Here is a 16,181-nt window from a genome sequence, read left to right as displayed (position 1 = left end):
GTAGTGCTATAACTGTTCGCCACTAGAGCTTTTTCCCCATTCCATTTTTTTTTGCAAACGTGACAAATGTACATTTTAGGCCCGAACATTACTTAACCTCCCACCCTTCTCCATCAATATACATTTTCTCAAAGTGGAGACCATGGAGAATAAAATGTTGGCAGCTGTCACACAGTATTATAAGAACAACAGTTTATCAAACTCATATCGTTAGTAAAAATGTGCAAATTAATTTTAGTGCACAAAAACACAATAGAACACACATTTTTCAAGTAAAATATAAAACACTGCATCAAGTAAACCGCCCTTGAAATAGCAAAAAAACGAGAGTACCCAAAATGGTCCAGTAGCAACCCTCTAAAAAAACCTTACAGCTCATCAGTGTAGAGCTAACAGTGCATGAATGTCCTAAAATTTTTGTCCACTCTAGCTTTTGGGGAAATAGCCAATTGTCTGGCACAACTGTGGCTTCTATATGTATGCTGCTGTTGTATGCCTGCTTACACCAATGGCAGAGAAAAGTTTAAGTGTATGTAAAGCTTTACAATGGACTTTTGATTTTCTCCCTTATGATCTGTTCAATATACCATTGGAAACATTGGGGTGGACTCACTTTAGGCGAATAGACTGCCCCTTTTGCAAGTGCAGTTGCACTAATTTTCCCCAGAACTTCTTGAATGTGGTAAAGCTCTGCTGATTTCTAATCATGTACAAGCATGAACATGCTGGGTTTTTTTTTTTGTTTTCGTTTTAATTTTCCTTGTACCCAATTAGGTATTCTTTACAAAGCAAAGCTTCACCACATTCACTAAGCTCTGGAGAAAAATGAGTGCAACTGCACAATCTACACTTCTTTAGTAAATCAGTCAATTTTCTTAGATCTGTTTGGGAAGTGCAAAAAAAAAAAAAAAAAAAAAAAAAAAAGCTGAACTTTTCAGAAATTCAGACCTGCCTTGCGCCCTCTCCACACTTTTGTGTTAATCAAGACAGCCGTCAGTTATCGTGGTCACAAAGGACTTGTAGTACCGCTCCAAACCGAAGGTTTCAAGAACTCCCCACTGGTACTCCGAGCTTGGGAGCAGGCATCAGAAAGCACCAATTTAGAATTGTGAAAACCAAGGGAGAAGACGCTGCTCAAACCACCCCAATGTAGTCATGGTGATGGCCTTAGCTGACGCTGTGCCAGCCAGGCCCACTGATGCGTTCTGCCCCACCCACTGCAGCCCGGCGAAATGTGTTGGGGGCATGGCTGGAGCAGCGCCATAACCGTGAATACATCAAGTCAGCTTGATCTACATATTCTACCTCGGTTAGCCCTTAGTTCTTATCATGGATTGCACAGCAATGTTTAGGTCACCCAAGATTAAATGTTCGAGTAGTTTAGTAAAAGAACCCAGACAAGGTTGGCAATACCAAGTCCACAAAAAGCTGTGTTGTCACCCCACTATAGGGCTTTAACTGCAGAGTGTATTTATGGCAGACGAAAAGGTATTTTCTGTACTTTCAAACGGGAAAAAACATGGGGAAATGTGCATATATGGGAGAAACGTACTGAACATTTTCTTTTTATCGCCTTGACATAGTCTAAGAAGTAACCCCCCAAAGCATAATAGTTTTCCTTTTAAATCAACAAGCTCTTTCTAGTGATTGTCACTGGTGGCTGACAAAGTAAACATATTCCTGCCACAAGGCAATCCTGCATCTAAATCCTACTCTTTATAATATTCGGGAAGCCATATTATAGATTTTGTTTCCCTTATGAAAGAAAAGGATTAGTTTCACTGATACTTTAAGTCATTTAAAAGTTAAAAAAGGCATTTTAGGAACATACAGAGCAGGCCAATTTGTGCAATTCAGTGTACCATTGTAAATGCACAGAGGGAAAACCCGCTGAACGATTCCATTTTGCTGTTCTGTAATCGGTGGAGATGGCTGAATAAATCACTCAAACATCAGATCTGTAACTGTATCGTGTACTGATTAAAAGGCATTACCCAGAGGAGAACATTTACACAGCTTTCTATAAAATCTAGAAATGTAAGATCTCAAGGATACTCACCATTTCATTTTCCATTGCCAACCTTAATAACTCATCCAGTGCCATATAGAGAGAAGAGCAGTTTTCAAATGAAATGCTTTTTTCTATTTCATTAAAAATATGTTCTAAGAGATATGGCCGGCTGCTCATCCCCTGGGCCTAAAATGGGTGAGAAGAAATGCATTGCTGTTAGTTTATGTCTGATGACAGAGATTTAATACACCTGAGACAAAATACCAGCAAGTTTCTGGGAATAAAATACCCTTTCAGCTCAAACTTTAACCAGAAAAACCTACTAAGTCTGCTTGTGCTGGCTGGGCACTAATTATTTGCTGTAATTCCACAAGGAATACTCGACCAGCAACCAATTAGTTTTCAGCTTATGATAGGGATTTCAGTGAGAAGATGATTCCTGATTGTTTGCTATGAGTTACGGGATTTTGTATTGCCTTATTAAGGCAAAGTGAGGTAACTCGTAATTATACCATACTGGCTTGACTGCATTAAACTGCTGAAGCCATAATAAAATGAATGTGATTAATGATACAAATCACTGCCAAATCATCAAACAAGGAATAACAAAAAAGGAAAAGCTGAAAAGAGATTTTCCACAGTACAAAGTCTCTGTCCATATGCACCCCCCTGATGTTTCTTAAGAGGGGGAAGTCCACTCTCAGGACCCCTGTCTGTTGAGGAGGAGAGACCAGACATGTGACATATCCAGTACATGGAATTATTCCACATGGTTTAGTCGATATAGGCAAGATTTTTTACAGAAAGGGTTGCAGATTTTGCATGTGTTGCATCTGACACGTTTCGAGACCAATCAGTCTCTTCTTCAGAAGTGCTCAAAACGCCTGCAATAAACATACATATCAGTATATGTCTTTATACATAGGAATTTTCATTATATAATTAACTTAACGTGTAATTAAACACTTACATAGCCCCATATGGGGGCAGGAGAAATGAAAAATTGAGGTACCTCTAGGTCGTCATACATTAGGGCTTCATGGGGGTGTCTTCCCTAAAGTGCAATTTTTGATTCTGGATAGGATCCATCCGAGCCCACGAAGAGGTGACTGGAACAAGAATTTGCTCCATTATGAGCTCAGATGGATTCACAAATTAAATGCCACCTCTTTTCCAGGACTGAATGAAGCCATGTCCTTGAAGGCATTCCTAGAGGGATTTGTATCAGGTAGTTGTGAAAAGAACCTGTGACTCCGCCCCCCCCTTCGTTCCATTTCCCATTTTTTCCCATTCCCCTCCTGCCCTCCCCCCCACCCCCCTTTTTTTTGTTTGCACATTTATAGCATATGCATTGTATAGATTTTCACAATATTGTTGGTTATTCAAGAAATTTTTGTCTTAACCACCTCCCGTCCGGCTGTTCTATATAAATGGCCGAACGGTGGCAGTGCAGGGGCGGGTGGCCGTTTATAAAATGGCCTCCCCACACCCTGCTTGTTCGCGCTCCCTGGGAGTGTGCAGCACCACAATCCGGTGCCCGCTGTGTCCTCCAGACACAGTGGAACACCGATCGTCGGACAGGACCTCTGTGTGAGGTCCCGAACATGCAGAGTAGTAATCAAGATGTCACTTCTGACATCATTGCTTACTACGTGTGAAATCTGTGAATGATCACAGAGTTTGGTTATAAACTAATTTGAGTTATTTTATTTTTACTAAAAATATAACGGAATACATTTTGGGCAAGATTTATGATGAAATACTATTTATTTGCAAAATATTATAAGAAAAACACTTTTTTTCAAAATTTTTGGACATTTCATTTACATAGCAAAAAAAAAATAAAAATCCCAGCGGTGACTATATACCACCAAAATAAAGTTTTATCTGTCTCAAAAAAAATGCTTAAAAATTCATATGGGTACAGTGTTGCATGACCACGCAATTGTCAAAGTGTGATAGCACTGAAAGCTGAAAATTGGTAAAAGTGTCCGGACTGGAAGTAGTTAATCATATGCCTGGACTGCCATTCATGTCCTCTCATTGCATGATTCTTTTCATTGTTTTTCTGGGGGGGGGGGGGGGGGGTTTCTCCCGCTGATGTCTCCTCTTTCCATTCACCAACATGTCCCTTCTTTTTTTTTTTTTCTTTCTTCCCCCTTTTTTTTTTTGTTGTTTTTGTTTGTCTCTGGTTTGGTGTCTCTGCTGCTTTCCAGTCTCCCTGGAGCACGGGGGCCGCGATCCCCGCTCACCTGGGTCTGCGGCCGAGATGACCGGGTGTGGGAGGCGGCACAGCATTGGTCTATCAGAGAGAGGCTTAGTTGCACTCTCTCCTGGCCTCTCTCCTCCCTGGTTGAGTTCTGTGCGGCGGATTGTCATCACGCCACAGCAACATCGTGAAACCGCAACCCTTGCGGCTAGGCATTCAGATAGGTCCGCTCCTGGCCTCTAACTCCCCACTTCAAGCTCATTGGAGCTTTTTCAAGTCCCTTGGGGGATATACAAGATGGCTAACAAGTCAGCACATGGCTGATGCAGCCTAGCATGTCTACAAATCACAGCAACTGGGTATGACTTCTACAATTCTGCTGGACAATTTCAGTGATACATTTAAAGGCACAGTAGTGACTATATGTGCTGGGTGTTTGGTCTTTAAACCTTTCTGAATATTTTTGCCACTGGTTTTACTTCTTATAAGCAAACAATCCAGAAGTGGTCTCTCTCTCTCTCTCTCCTTGATAAACTCTTTTTAGTTTTTTTGGCGTTAAATCATTATCAGACCCTTTTTTTCCCCCAGTAACTGCATTTATTCTCAAAAATCGCTTAGTGATGTTTCACTCTTGTTGGCATATCTTTACTACCTATATTTACATGTGTTATCTATTTTGCACAGCACCATCTTATCAGTATCAATGTGCAGACCAACACCTGGTTCACCACTGGTAAGGTTGGGGGGACCCCTCCAAAAGATGTTGGAGCGCCAGCTATCGTTTTCCAAATTTCCTTTTCTGCGTTTTCTGTTCATTGCTGTTAGAGGCTCATGAAATCCTTGGCTGCATCCATGGAAACTAATGTCTTTTAATCCTCTGGTGGTTCTTTTTCATTTCTCCTGCCCCTATATGGGGCTATGTAAGTGTTTAATTACACTCCAAGTTAATTGTATCATGAAAATTCCTACGTATAAAGACATATACTGATATGTATGTTTATTGCAGGTGTCATGGCTTTTGAGCACTTCTGAAGAAGAGACGGATTGGTCTCAAAACGCGTCAAGTGCAACACATGCATGACGAATCTTCACATTATTATTGAGTTACCAACTCTTGATAATACCGCCACACTTGATATCGCAACTTGTAGGTCTGATTTAAGATTGTATAAAATAAAAATGTACTTATTTTTTAACTGTTGATCTATCAGTTCATTATTTGATAAACCTGTGCCTTTAAAGTCCCATCAACAAGAGGACCGCTCCACTGTATGTTTTCAGGGATGGTGGCACCTCTTGTATTGTATCCCTCCCTTTTATTAAAAGGAGAAGTAAGACAAACTCTTTTGGTCATACTTCTCCTGTGGGTCCTAGTAGTGCACTTAGTTCTGCACTGCAGTGATCCAGATTCAGCCAACAGCGGACTAAAATCCACTGTTGGACAACTTCACAGAGTTGTTCCAGGCTCTGCATGGATCCCAACAAGAATATTGGGATCTGTCCTGATGCCTAACCAGCAGCTGGCTCAGCCTCTCAGAGTTTGACACCAAGAGCCAGCCGTTCCCACACCCCTCCACAGTCCTGCGCTCCACTGAGCGCTGGTGGGACAGAGCACAGAGCTGGTGGGAAACAGCGAATCAATGCTGCATCCTTCTAGGTGACTATGTTTGACTTTTTTTTTTTGTTTTTTTATTCCCGCACTCCTTTTTTAAAATTTTACCTTTAAAAAAGGACAGAATTTTTTTTTCCCCAGGGCACTCACCCTTATCCAGGCTTCATAACCTTTTGAGTCAGTGACCCTGAACAATTAAATGAAGATTTTTTTTTTTCCACGGTTTGTAAAACATATTTTGGATCCACAACTCTCTAGGTAGTGAGACCAAGATTAGCATGAGAGCCCTAAAATGCACAACCTTCATAAACAAGCCAGCTATGGCATCTTCCATCTTTCTATCCTCACACAAGATACTAAGGGCAAGAGGGAAAAGTTAGCTAAAAGAACAGGGGAGAGAAGTTCTTCAGTCAACCATTTTTCAAAGGTCCATATTAGACTAGTGAGCCTGTTGCTGGTGATAATTTGTCAGCAGCAGGATCGCTAAATAATATGCTAATCTGCTTCTAAAGCATTGTATTAGTCCAGTCAGCGAGGAAGCCATGTTGTGAGAACATGATTGGCATTAGTGGAGCATGAGTGGAGACTTTCCTTTCCTAGCAAAACTGTAGCTGGCAAGTAACCCTAAGAATGCTTCACTAGTGTGACATGGGCCTTAGGTGTTCACACTGCTTCTGCCCTGTTTCATTCCACTCAAATAGGAAACCAGAAGGTTTATAACTAATATTAGCAAACATTAGAAGTAGTTATAGAAGGCCTTGTTGTGTTTCACACCTGCTTAATCATGTGCCTGTGAAATGGGTCGAGGCATTCTATGACCTCTGCTAATGTTTGCTCATGTTCCTCAGAAGCTTCTGGGTTTCTAGATGTGCTGTGTGGACCCTTTGTTTATAACATGTACATTGGATCTTCCGCCAGGCAACGCTGCGGTGTCAGCAGTGCAAGAAGTGTTGTCATCTAAGGCTTGATCCCCTGGACCCAACAGGTTCTCGTTCAAATACAATAGAGCCAGGTGTTGTGGAGAAACAAAATAGGGACATTTTCAATGACCAGGGCCAAAAACCAGAAAACAAAATTACAAATACCTGTAACAAATGTGCAAAACTTTCACTTCTTATGGTTTGGGAGAAGTTTGTCACCATAAATCTCACACATTCATCCTGAAGATCAGACGCTAACTTCCTCACTCTTTCTGCCCACTTCACCTCAGGAAGACTGCTGAGCAGCCTGTCACTTTCCATCAACAGAAACGCGGCATTCCTGCAGGACTAGAAAACAAAGCTTATTGTGACAGAGAAAGGGGCAAGAATTCAGTATGCTTTATAGAAGAAACCACCCATCTACATTTTACCAAAGGGCATGCACAAACCCTGATATAGCAGTCTGTGAATACATCAGGAGGTTTTCTCAGCCTAGCTCTGCACAGCAGCTCTGACAGTAGAACGTGTCAACATAGATAATTGCAGGGTGTCTGTCACAGGATAGACTGAAAAGGAAGCTTGCCAAGTAGCACAAAATCATGCACCTGACACATAGCACAGCTATTAGTCTGTTAGCCTTGTTTATTTTCTGTGAAATACATTCAGCTAAAACACAGTTCAAGTTATATGAAAGTTAATGCATTGTTTGTCAATGACAAAGAAAAAATACTTTGAAGCATGTTCACAACTGTGTAAATATGTGTAGTCCGCTTCAAGAAATGACATTTTGCCTGGGAAGAACAATGACTGCAATCTTTTGTAGTACTTATTCCCTGAATTTCAACTCTACTATGACCCAAGTATTAACAAATTCGTATGTTCATGTATGTTTTGGTTTCATCTATACCAAATCTTATTAATAGCCAAGTAACCCTAAAATATTTTCAGGTGCTTCCCCTAGTGATGCTGGGCATCATATGAGGTCTAAAGGAAATGTATATGTTAAAAAAGTTCTCTATTTTAGCCTGATAAATATGAAATACTGCACATGATTTAAAATAAAACATAAAAAGGGCTGCTTGCTGGGTTTTTTTCCCCCCTTTACCTTCTTGGTGAGTTATAGGCCGAAATGTACCAAGAAGGAAACCATTTTACAAGCCTGTTTTTCCCCAGACTTTAACAATTTCTCAATAAGAGATATAATTCAAATAGGAAAAGCATTAAAGAAGCCCTCGAGTGTGACAGACACACTCTGTTGGAGAGTAAAGGGAGTGGATCCAAAGATGAGGAAATTCTACTTTATACACATCTATAATGAAAATGAGAAAAAATTGATTAGGAAGATAAATTTATCCAATAGTGAGCAAGGATTCGCTATTGAAAAATCAAGATTTATATTCAAAAGAGCTCCCACTTCGAAAGGTCTTTTAGTAAAAAAGGGTTATATTCTTGAGAAAAAGCCCCCTTCAAAGAGTTTTCTAACTGGGGACAATGGGTTCAGACGGTGCCACAATTGTTTTTCCAGTAGGCACACCAAGAATAATAGAAAAAACATTAACAGCTTCAGGTCCAATGAGACAGGGAAGGAATATAAAGTCAAAGAGTTTTTGACGTGCAACATTACCCATGTTCTTTATCTTTGAATGTGGGTGCAGAACACAATATTGAAAATAAAGAAAAAAAATGTGTAAAAAATATCTATCTATCTATCTATCTATCTATATACCGTATTTTCCGGCGTATAAGATGACTGGGCGTATAAGACGACCCCCTACTTTTCCTGTTAAAATATAGGGTTTGAGCTATACTCGCCGTATAAGACTACCCCTCTTCCAACGCACACCAAATAAAAATGAAAAAACATCAGATTTGATTTCAATATGGTATGCTATTTCAGTATGGTATTCCAATGATGGGGTGCTATTCCTCCCACTGACACCAATGATGGGGCACGATTCCTCCCACTGACACCAATGATGGGGCACTATTCCTCCCACTGATACCAATGATGAGGCACTATTCTCCCCACTGACACCAATGATGGCTGATGCCATGCAGGTCTCCTGCAGATCTGTCAGAATATCTGCTTGCCGTACGGGATGTACAGCCAAGCAGGAAGCTTGAATGAACTACCATGGCGCTCAACAGCGCCGTCATAGTTCATTGAAAACTACAAGTTGACAGTCGCTAAGGCTGCCTGGACTTGTAGGCACTCATTCACAGAACTCTGTGAATGAGTGATGCGGCTGTGTGGGAGGAGCCCCACGCGGACGCACGGTTTTCAAATCTGACAGACAGTACGGGAAGACTTCTTCCCATATTATTTGTCGGGGGGGGGGGGGGCTGCGAGCGTGGGTGGAACATGTAACATGTTCCAAAGGTGAACTTATCCTTTAACATCATGCCCCTCCCTTTGCACCTGAGATTGGGGTGGGGATATATAGTTCTAGAATGCCACACAAGAAAAGATGCTTAAAATCTTTACCCTCTGGGCATGAACTTTTCATCTTAGAAGTGCAATCATTGCCCTGTGTACAGACCAGCAGATAAATATCCAGGGCCTCAGAAAGTAAAAGAGTTATCAGTACCATCGGAGGAATGCCATTATTAAATCAGGTTCAAAAAGTGGAAGAGAAGTAAACACTTTGTGTATGGAAGAAATACCATGAAAACACCTTTTTTTAATTTTTTTTTTTTTAAATAAAGTCAGTTAAAAAACAGAAAGCTCCAAGAGTCTATGAATGTGCATTTGCAGACAAAAGGAAACACACAGTCAAGAGTTGATACAAATGTATAAACCTGCGTCTGTGTGGGTTTCCTTTGGGTACTCCGCTTTCCTCTCACACTCCAAAGACATGCTGGTAGGTTAATTGGATCCTGTCTAAATTGGCCCTAGTATGTGTATGTATGAATGTGAGTTAGGGACTTTAGATTGTACGCTCCTCATGAGTTAGGGACTGATGTGCATGTACAATATATGTAAAGCGCTGCGCAAATTGCTGGCGCTATACAAGTACCAGAAAAAAATTAAATAAACTTGTAAAAACAAAAATGTTATTTCCCAGTCAGGCTACATGCACTTGGGTGGTTTGGCCCTGGCCCTGGCCCAGGCCAATGTTTTTAAGCACAGGTGCTGTTCTAGCCAGCAGCTCCTCAAAATCTAGTACAGGCTGAAATACATGGCAGCTGGATGCTGTAGGGAGCGGTACTTGCATTTAAGGCCGTATGTATTGAGGGATGAAGGCATTCCGGGTGTAAATCTCTGAATGCATATGGCCCTAAATGAGAGTAATTGGTACAGCATCCAGCAACTCCATTTTTCAACCTCTCAAAGACTGACGGGCTGTTGGCAGTGAGTCTGGATGCTGCATGGTAAAAATGCTTCGATGCATGCGGGCCAAACCACCTTTGTGCACGAGAGCTCAGATGTTTGCTTTAGGTATACCTTTTCTAGAACAGCAGCAAGAATCTAACTGAATGCAAACTGGAAATGCAACAATTTTCATAACAGCAATTCAGAAACTTGCAAACATTTGCAGTTTTTTCTTATGTACACATGAAACTTATACTGTGCAACTATTAACAAGTGCAATTCATAGACTCAGTACTATAGTGAAAAAAATAGATTTACCCAGAGATGTCCCACTGGCACATTTATTCAGAATAAAAGCAAGCCGACAGTGTTGTTACAGCACATTTTAAAACATGTCAGTCATCAGTTGACACTGGGCTTAAACAACTGGTGTAAAGGGAATTAATTTTGATCCTAGAGGCACTGACCTACATAATCTGAATCACTGAGTTAGCAGTTCATTTTACATTTGGTTCAAATAAACAGGTTGTAAAATGTGGTTAATCAAACAAGCTGTGTAAGAAACTACTTCCAATAACCAATCTTGCATGCACAATTATAAGTTATTTTAAACATATGGCATTACCTGAGGTTTCTATTATTCCACATAACAGCCACATGTAAATGGTTCGCAGGGCATATCAAAGCAGGGGAAATCCTGATAAGCTTCAATATTTACACGCATGACTGCCTGTGTCCAGTTTAATGTTATAAACCCTCATCTTATGGGGTGGTCAAAAGCTTTAGTGAATGAGTGAAACATGCTACAAAATAGAAATGTTAACAGCCCTTTAACCACCAGCAACAAAGCAAAAATGCCCGCTTTGCAGAAATACAATGAAACAGATTTACAGTGAGCTCATTTGTACTTACAAGTGACTGAACCAAAGCAGAAAGGCAACTATTCTGCAGATCCACAGGCAAACTGGCAAAACTTCTTTCAGACCAACATTTCACAAAATACTTCTCCATCCATCTAAAAGGACATTAAATGCAAGAAGGTGGGGGGGGGGGAATGAACTTTCAAGTAAGTACATTTTATAAATGTGTTTTAGCGTAAAATACAGGTAGGATTTCCAACATAACATACCAGGGTGTCAAGACTCTCAACATACTCCATCTGCATTCCGGCCAGGAAAACAAACACACACTACCATGCAATAAAAAATACAAGGTCAGCTCTGCCTATTTTTTTTTTAGTTTTGGTTAAAAGTAGGGAAGGGTTAAAACCAAACAGTATATTTTTTTGCTGTCTGTGCAACATTGGGGAAATATTGTCTCAGAGATGCAAAAGAAAAATTTGAGGAAATCTCCCAACAGTGAACAGAATTTCCTCTGGGAGAATTGTTCCCAAAACAGGTGTCCATCTTGGAAGATTTCACCAAACTTCTTGGTTTTGGGGTCAACTCTAAAGTGTTGAATTTCCCCTTACTTTCGGTGATATTGGTAACAGTACAAAAAAAAAACCAGGGAAAATCTCCTCAATGGGGATCTAGCCAAAAACCTGACAAGTGGTCTAACCTTCCCAACTGTATTCAAAACTAAAAAAGGTTTGGCAAAGAAATACATTAACAAAAACAAAGAGTTTACACTACTTCCTGCAGTAAAGTATGTTACATACATTGATGCGCTGGGAGCTATTCAGTACAAAAGGCAAGCCAATGCAGTACTACTGTGATTTGTAAATGCAAAAACAACTTTGTCCATTCTTTTGTGTTAGGCAGCCCATTAAAATGAATATGCTGCCTTATTGCAATATACGACAACAGACATGCATTAGATGCACCACCCTGGTGTGAATAGTCACAGATAATACAAAAAGGCATTGTATTTAGACATTTTCAAATAAATTCCTAAACATTTAAATGTTCCCACTCTCCATTTATTCCCAACAAGTCCAAGTGAAATTATTATAGCAGAAAAACTGCAATCTGCAAGCACAGGTACAAAAAATATTGAATACATGTAAAGAGCAGTGAAGCACGCCATGCACTGTAAATAACTATACTTACCTCATACACGAGGTATACAAGGGCTCCTCTCCTACAGAATAAGCAATAGAGAGACATTCTAACACTGACTGCTGCATTCCAACAACAGGCTGAAATAGAAAAAATGAACCATTTCTCAGCACGGCCAGTAGCAAAAATATATCTATCATATCATCTATAATTTCTTTAGTAAATGCCTATGAAATAGCAAGGAAAGTACAAATCAATTGTTGAAATATTATGCGCAACCAGTATATTTGCAGAAGTGTTTATATGATGGTTTTCATCCCACTGGCTCTGTAACAGAAAAGAGATTATTGTTAAAAAGGAACAAAAGACCATCTATAATTTGGCAAGACTGACACTCCCACAGTAAGATGATGTTTACTAGATGGGTAAAGAGCAAAGATTTTAGATGAAAGTGTCAACTATACACATTGCTGGTATTAAATGGTCAGAACATACTGATAGGCATATTAAACAAAAAAAGAATAATTATATAAAAAGGATTTAAAAACCTACAGTAAACAACTGAAATTGAGAGGTTGTTCAGGCCAACAAAGCTTTAATATCCTCCACACATTATCAAATGCAAAGAAAACCTTTTCTAAATTTATAACAAGTGAATGTAAAATTTAATAGAGATCACCACTGTAGAATTATGGAAAAGAACCAGAATTATGGTAAATTGTCAAATCAAATGAGCGGTTTCAAATATCTCTTCACAAGTGTGTAAAGTTTCTTCTCAAAATGGATACTTCAGGTTTTCGTACATGCTGGACAACCTGATTGCTTTTTAGGATTATATCAGTGAGTTTCTGCATTTGAGTTCCTGGGTCTGAATATACCTTTGTCCTGAATCTTTAGCAAGGTTTTTTTCTCATAAACTTTAATGTAGAGATAATGCAACCAGAGGAGTTGGAACATGCAAAAGGTAAGCAGGAATGCCAAAACCAAGGGCAAGAACAGAATCAGGAATTAGGACATGGAGGTCTCGTTGCTGGAATATATACTGTATACACCAAGGGAACATACCAACGTTCCCCTATATAGTAATTTTGGGTTGACTGAACCTTTAATATTGTTGGATGTCTTCCTTTCGGACATGGAGCTTACAATCTAGGAGATTTCAATAAGCCAAGGAGCAGGACCCTCCTATCCCTCTTGCATTGAACTGTATTGTTGCTGTATTGTCTCCATTTATATTGTAAAGCTCTGAGCAAACTGTTGGCGCTATATAAATCCTGTATAATAATAATAAATCAAAATAAAGGACACCTCTATAGATCAGCACTCCAAGCATGCAGGCCAGGGTCACCATGCAAGATCCCCAACATGCTGGTTTTTAAAGTAAAAGCTTCCAATCAGGTAACTGAACCACAAGATAGAGTAGACTAGCTTGGTATATACACTCACTGGCCACTTTATTAGGTACACTTTGCTAGTTCCAAGAAAAATATTCCACACACCAAATACACCACCACCAGCTTGAACCGCTGACACAAGGATGGAGCCATGTTTTCATGTTTATACCAAATTCTGACCCTACCATCTGAATGACGCAGCAACCAGTCTGCCCATTCTCTTCTGACCTCCAACATCAACAAGGCATTTTCGTTCACACAACTGCAGCTCACTGGATAATTTTCTTTTTCGGACCATTCTCTGTAAACCCTGGAAATGGTTGTGCATGAAAATCACAGTAGATCAGCAGTTTTTACAATACTCAGACCAGCCATCTGGCACCAACAACCATGCCACATTCAAAGTCACTTAAATCCCCTTTCTTCCCCATTCTGATACTCGGTTTGAACTTCAGCAAGTCGTCTTCACCACATCTATTTGTCTAAATGCACTGAGTTGCTGCCATGTGATTGGCTGATTAGCAATTTGTGTTACTAAGCAATTGAACAGGTGTAGCTAATAAAGTGGCCTGTGAATGTAGATACACAACACTTCTATATTTAGATCGGCAGCCTTTGCAGTTACCCTAATTATAACTGTACCAGAGGTTGTTTTTGGTGAAGTAGGGGCTATTCTTGAAATCATAGATTTCAATTTATTTGCTTGTATCTTTGCATGTATTTTTTAGCAAAGATGAATAAGTTGTTTTTGGGGAAGAGTGTTCCATCGCACTGCACTTTTATCTACATAGTAGTAAATAAGATACATTTTTGCTGAGCTAGCATATTTTAGCCTGTCATGTACAATACAAGATAAAGGACAAATATACCCAATACCAATGATATTATCTGTCCTGTATGAAACTATAGAAATTCCTGCATATCTGTCACTATGGGGGCTCAAAAAAAAAAAATCAGATGTGCACCTCTGCCCCCATGTTTCAGCTATGCTATCCGTCAAAGGGTTTGCCAACTCTGCTTCCTCCAACTTACATGTGATTGTGCAGAACTGGAAAGAAACAGGATTAGCTTGTATTTTGCCATGTACTGTATGAACAGAGAAAAGCTATCTTCTCCACCCATTTTTACTGGATTAGTGCTGTAAATGGCACATTTGAAAAAGCTTTCCCTTAAATCAATATTGCAAAAGTCAGGTACTGAGCAACATTGAATTAAGAACAGTGGTGTCTATTGATTATGAAATCATTCCTTTTAACCCTCAACACGAAAAAAATGTTTGTTATTCAAAAGAAAAATTAAACCATACCCAATGTAATTCTAGTCTACTGGAGTAATACAGGAAACTAAAAAGTGAACCGGTCAGCGAGTTTAATTTTTTTTTTTAATTCAAAAAAGGATCAGTCTAGCAGCAGGAACCACACAGTGCTCACCACATCTGATGAGCAGCAGAAACCACGCACCCTGAAAAGCTGTTCCTTTGCAACCTTTGATCTTAGTTTAAAGTGAACTTGTGGCCTGCCAATTAAGAATCAAGCTTTCATACACTAACAGGCAGTACAGAAGCTTTAAAATAAACCCTCACTAACATATGTAGCTGCAGGAACTGTGCAGCAATTCATCCTCACATTTTAAAACAAAAGTTCTAGTCTGTTTCCCAGCAGCTTATCTCACTCAAAGGACAAACTGTTCTAGAGAATCTGCAGCTACAGAAGCCAATGAGGGCTTGCCTATAAAGCAAATATAAATATTTAATGTCCATTATCCATAGGTTTAATTTTAAAAGCAAAACTCCAGGAGTTGCTTTACAGGAACAGTTTAGGATACCAGGTAAAATCCAGACATGGCCTACATTTAAAAATACATTTTATGATGTATTAATATTACAGTCTGCATTATTACGCATCTTTAGTATCTGCCCAGATTTCAGCTTTAAGTCTGCCATTGAAAACAACCTGTATCAGGAGCAACACAGAGCCAAACCATTGCTTATCACTTTTTTGCCTGGCAGTCATGTTGACCCTCTAATGTTTTTTTTTAAACTATAGGCTAGTGACCACAATCAGAGTGAGGTCAGAACATCAGATTTACATTCATGCTCTGGATCAATAACTTGAGGCCCTTTCACTCAGATGGCAGGCGATACCGCACTCTGAAATGCGATTTGTGGTGGATTTTCAGAAGCAGGTACAGCGGCAGTTTCCAGTTATTCAGGAGGCAATTCTGCTGCCTCCTCAACATTTTTGTTACCTAAGTAGAATACTGTATTGAAATACCATACCGTTTTGGCGCTGTCCCATTGACCTTGCAGTGCTGCAAGTCAAACTAAGAAAATGGAGTTACATTTCTAAAGGCCACAACATGTGCATAGACCCCTTTGGCTGTCATGTCCACTTGTTGGTGAGCAGTAAAAACATGGCTTACCCACCTGCTTCTCCCACCAGATGGCTTCCAGTGTGAAAGAGACCTTAGAAAGTATTAATGCTTCTAAAAGTGGAAGTGCTTAGAAAAGTGGATAGGAGGCACTGGAACCCTGATAATTCTTTGTAGGATTGCTTTGCACTCTTATTATTGTTATGAAATATTGAAGTAAATGTGTAGGTATAAAAGACTGAATATTGGGCTGGCAGCTTCTATAAACTGTAGGGTGTCCATGATTGCCTTGGGTTGTGGTAATGAAGAGTAATTAGGAATTGAAGCGCCACAAAAGCACAAGTTTATTCCA

General features: G+C 39.7%; 1 protein-coding gene across 2 annotated transcripts in view; it reads right to left on the bottom strand.

Moving 5' to 3' along the window:
• Positions 1–16,181, bottom strand: part of BTBD8 (BTB domain containing 8) — a 114,326-nt gene that overhangs the window by 37,268 nt on the left and 60,877 nt on the right. For both annotated transcript variants that reach the window (XM_089668935.1, XM_089668936.1), the window contains exons 8-11: positions 12,117–12,205; positions 10,978–11,080; positions 6,918–7,100; positions 2,060–2,197 (exon numbers count right to left, since the gene is read on the bottom strand). In XM_089668935.1, the coding sequence (XP_089525061.1) occupies positions 2,060–2,197; positions 6,918–7,100; positions 10,978–11,080; positions 12,117–12,205 (513 nt within the window). The remainder of the gene's footprint in view (positions 1–2,059; positions 2,198–6,917; positions 7,101–10,977; positions 11,081–12,116; positions 12,206–16,181) is intronic.

Source organism: Staurois parvus, unplaced genomic scaffold (assembly GCF_062004578.1).
Source record: "Staurois parvus isolate SC_StPar_1 unplaced genomic scaffold, SC_StPar_1.0 ptg000066l, whole genome shotgun sequence".
In the NCBI taxonomy this organism is placed as follows: domain Eukaryota; kingdom Metazoa; phylum Chordata; class Amphibia; order Anura; family Ranidae; genus Staurois; species Staurois parvus.
This window is presented reverse-complemented; position numbering and strand designations above follow the sequence as displayed.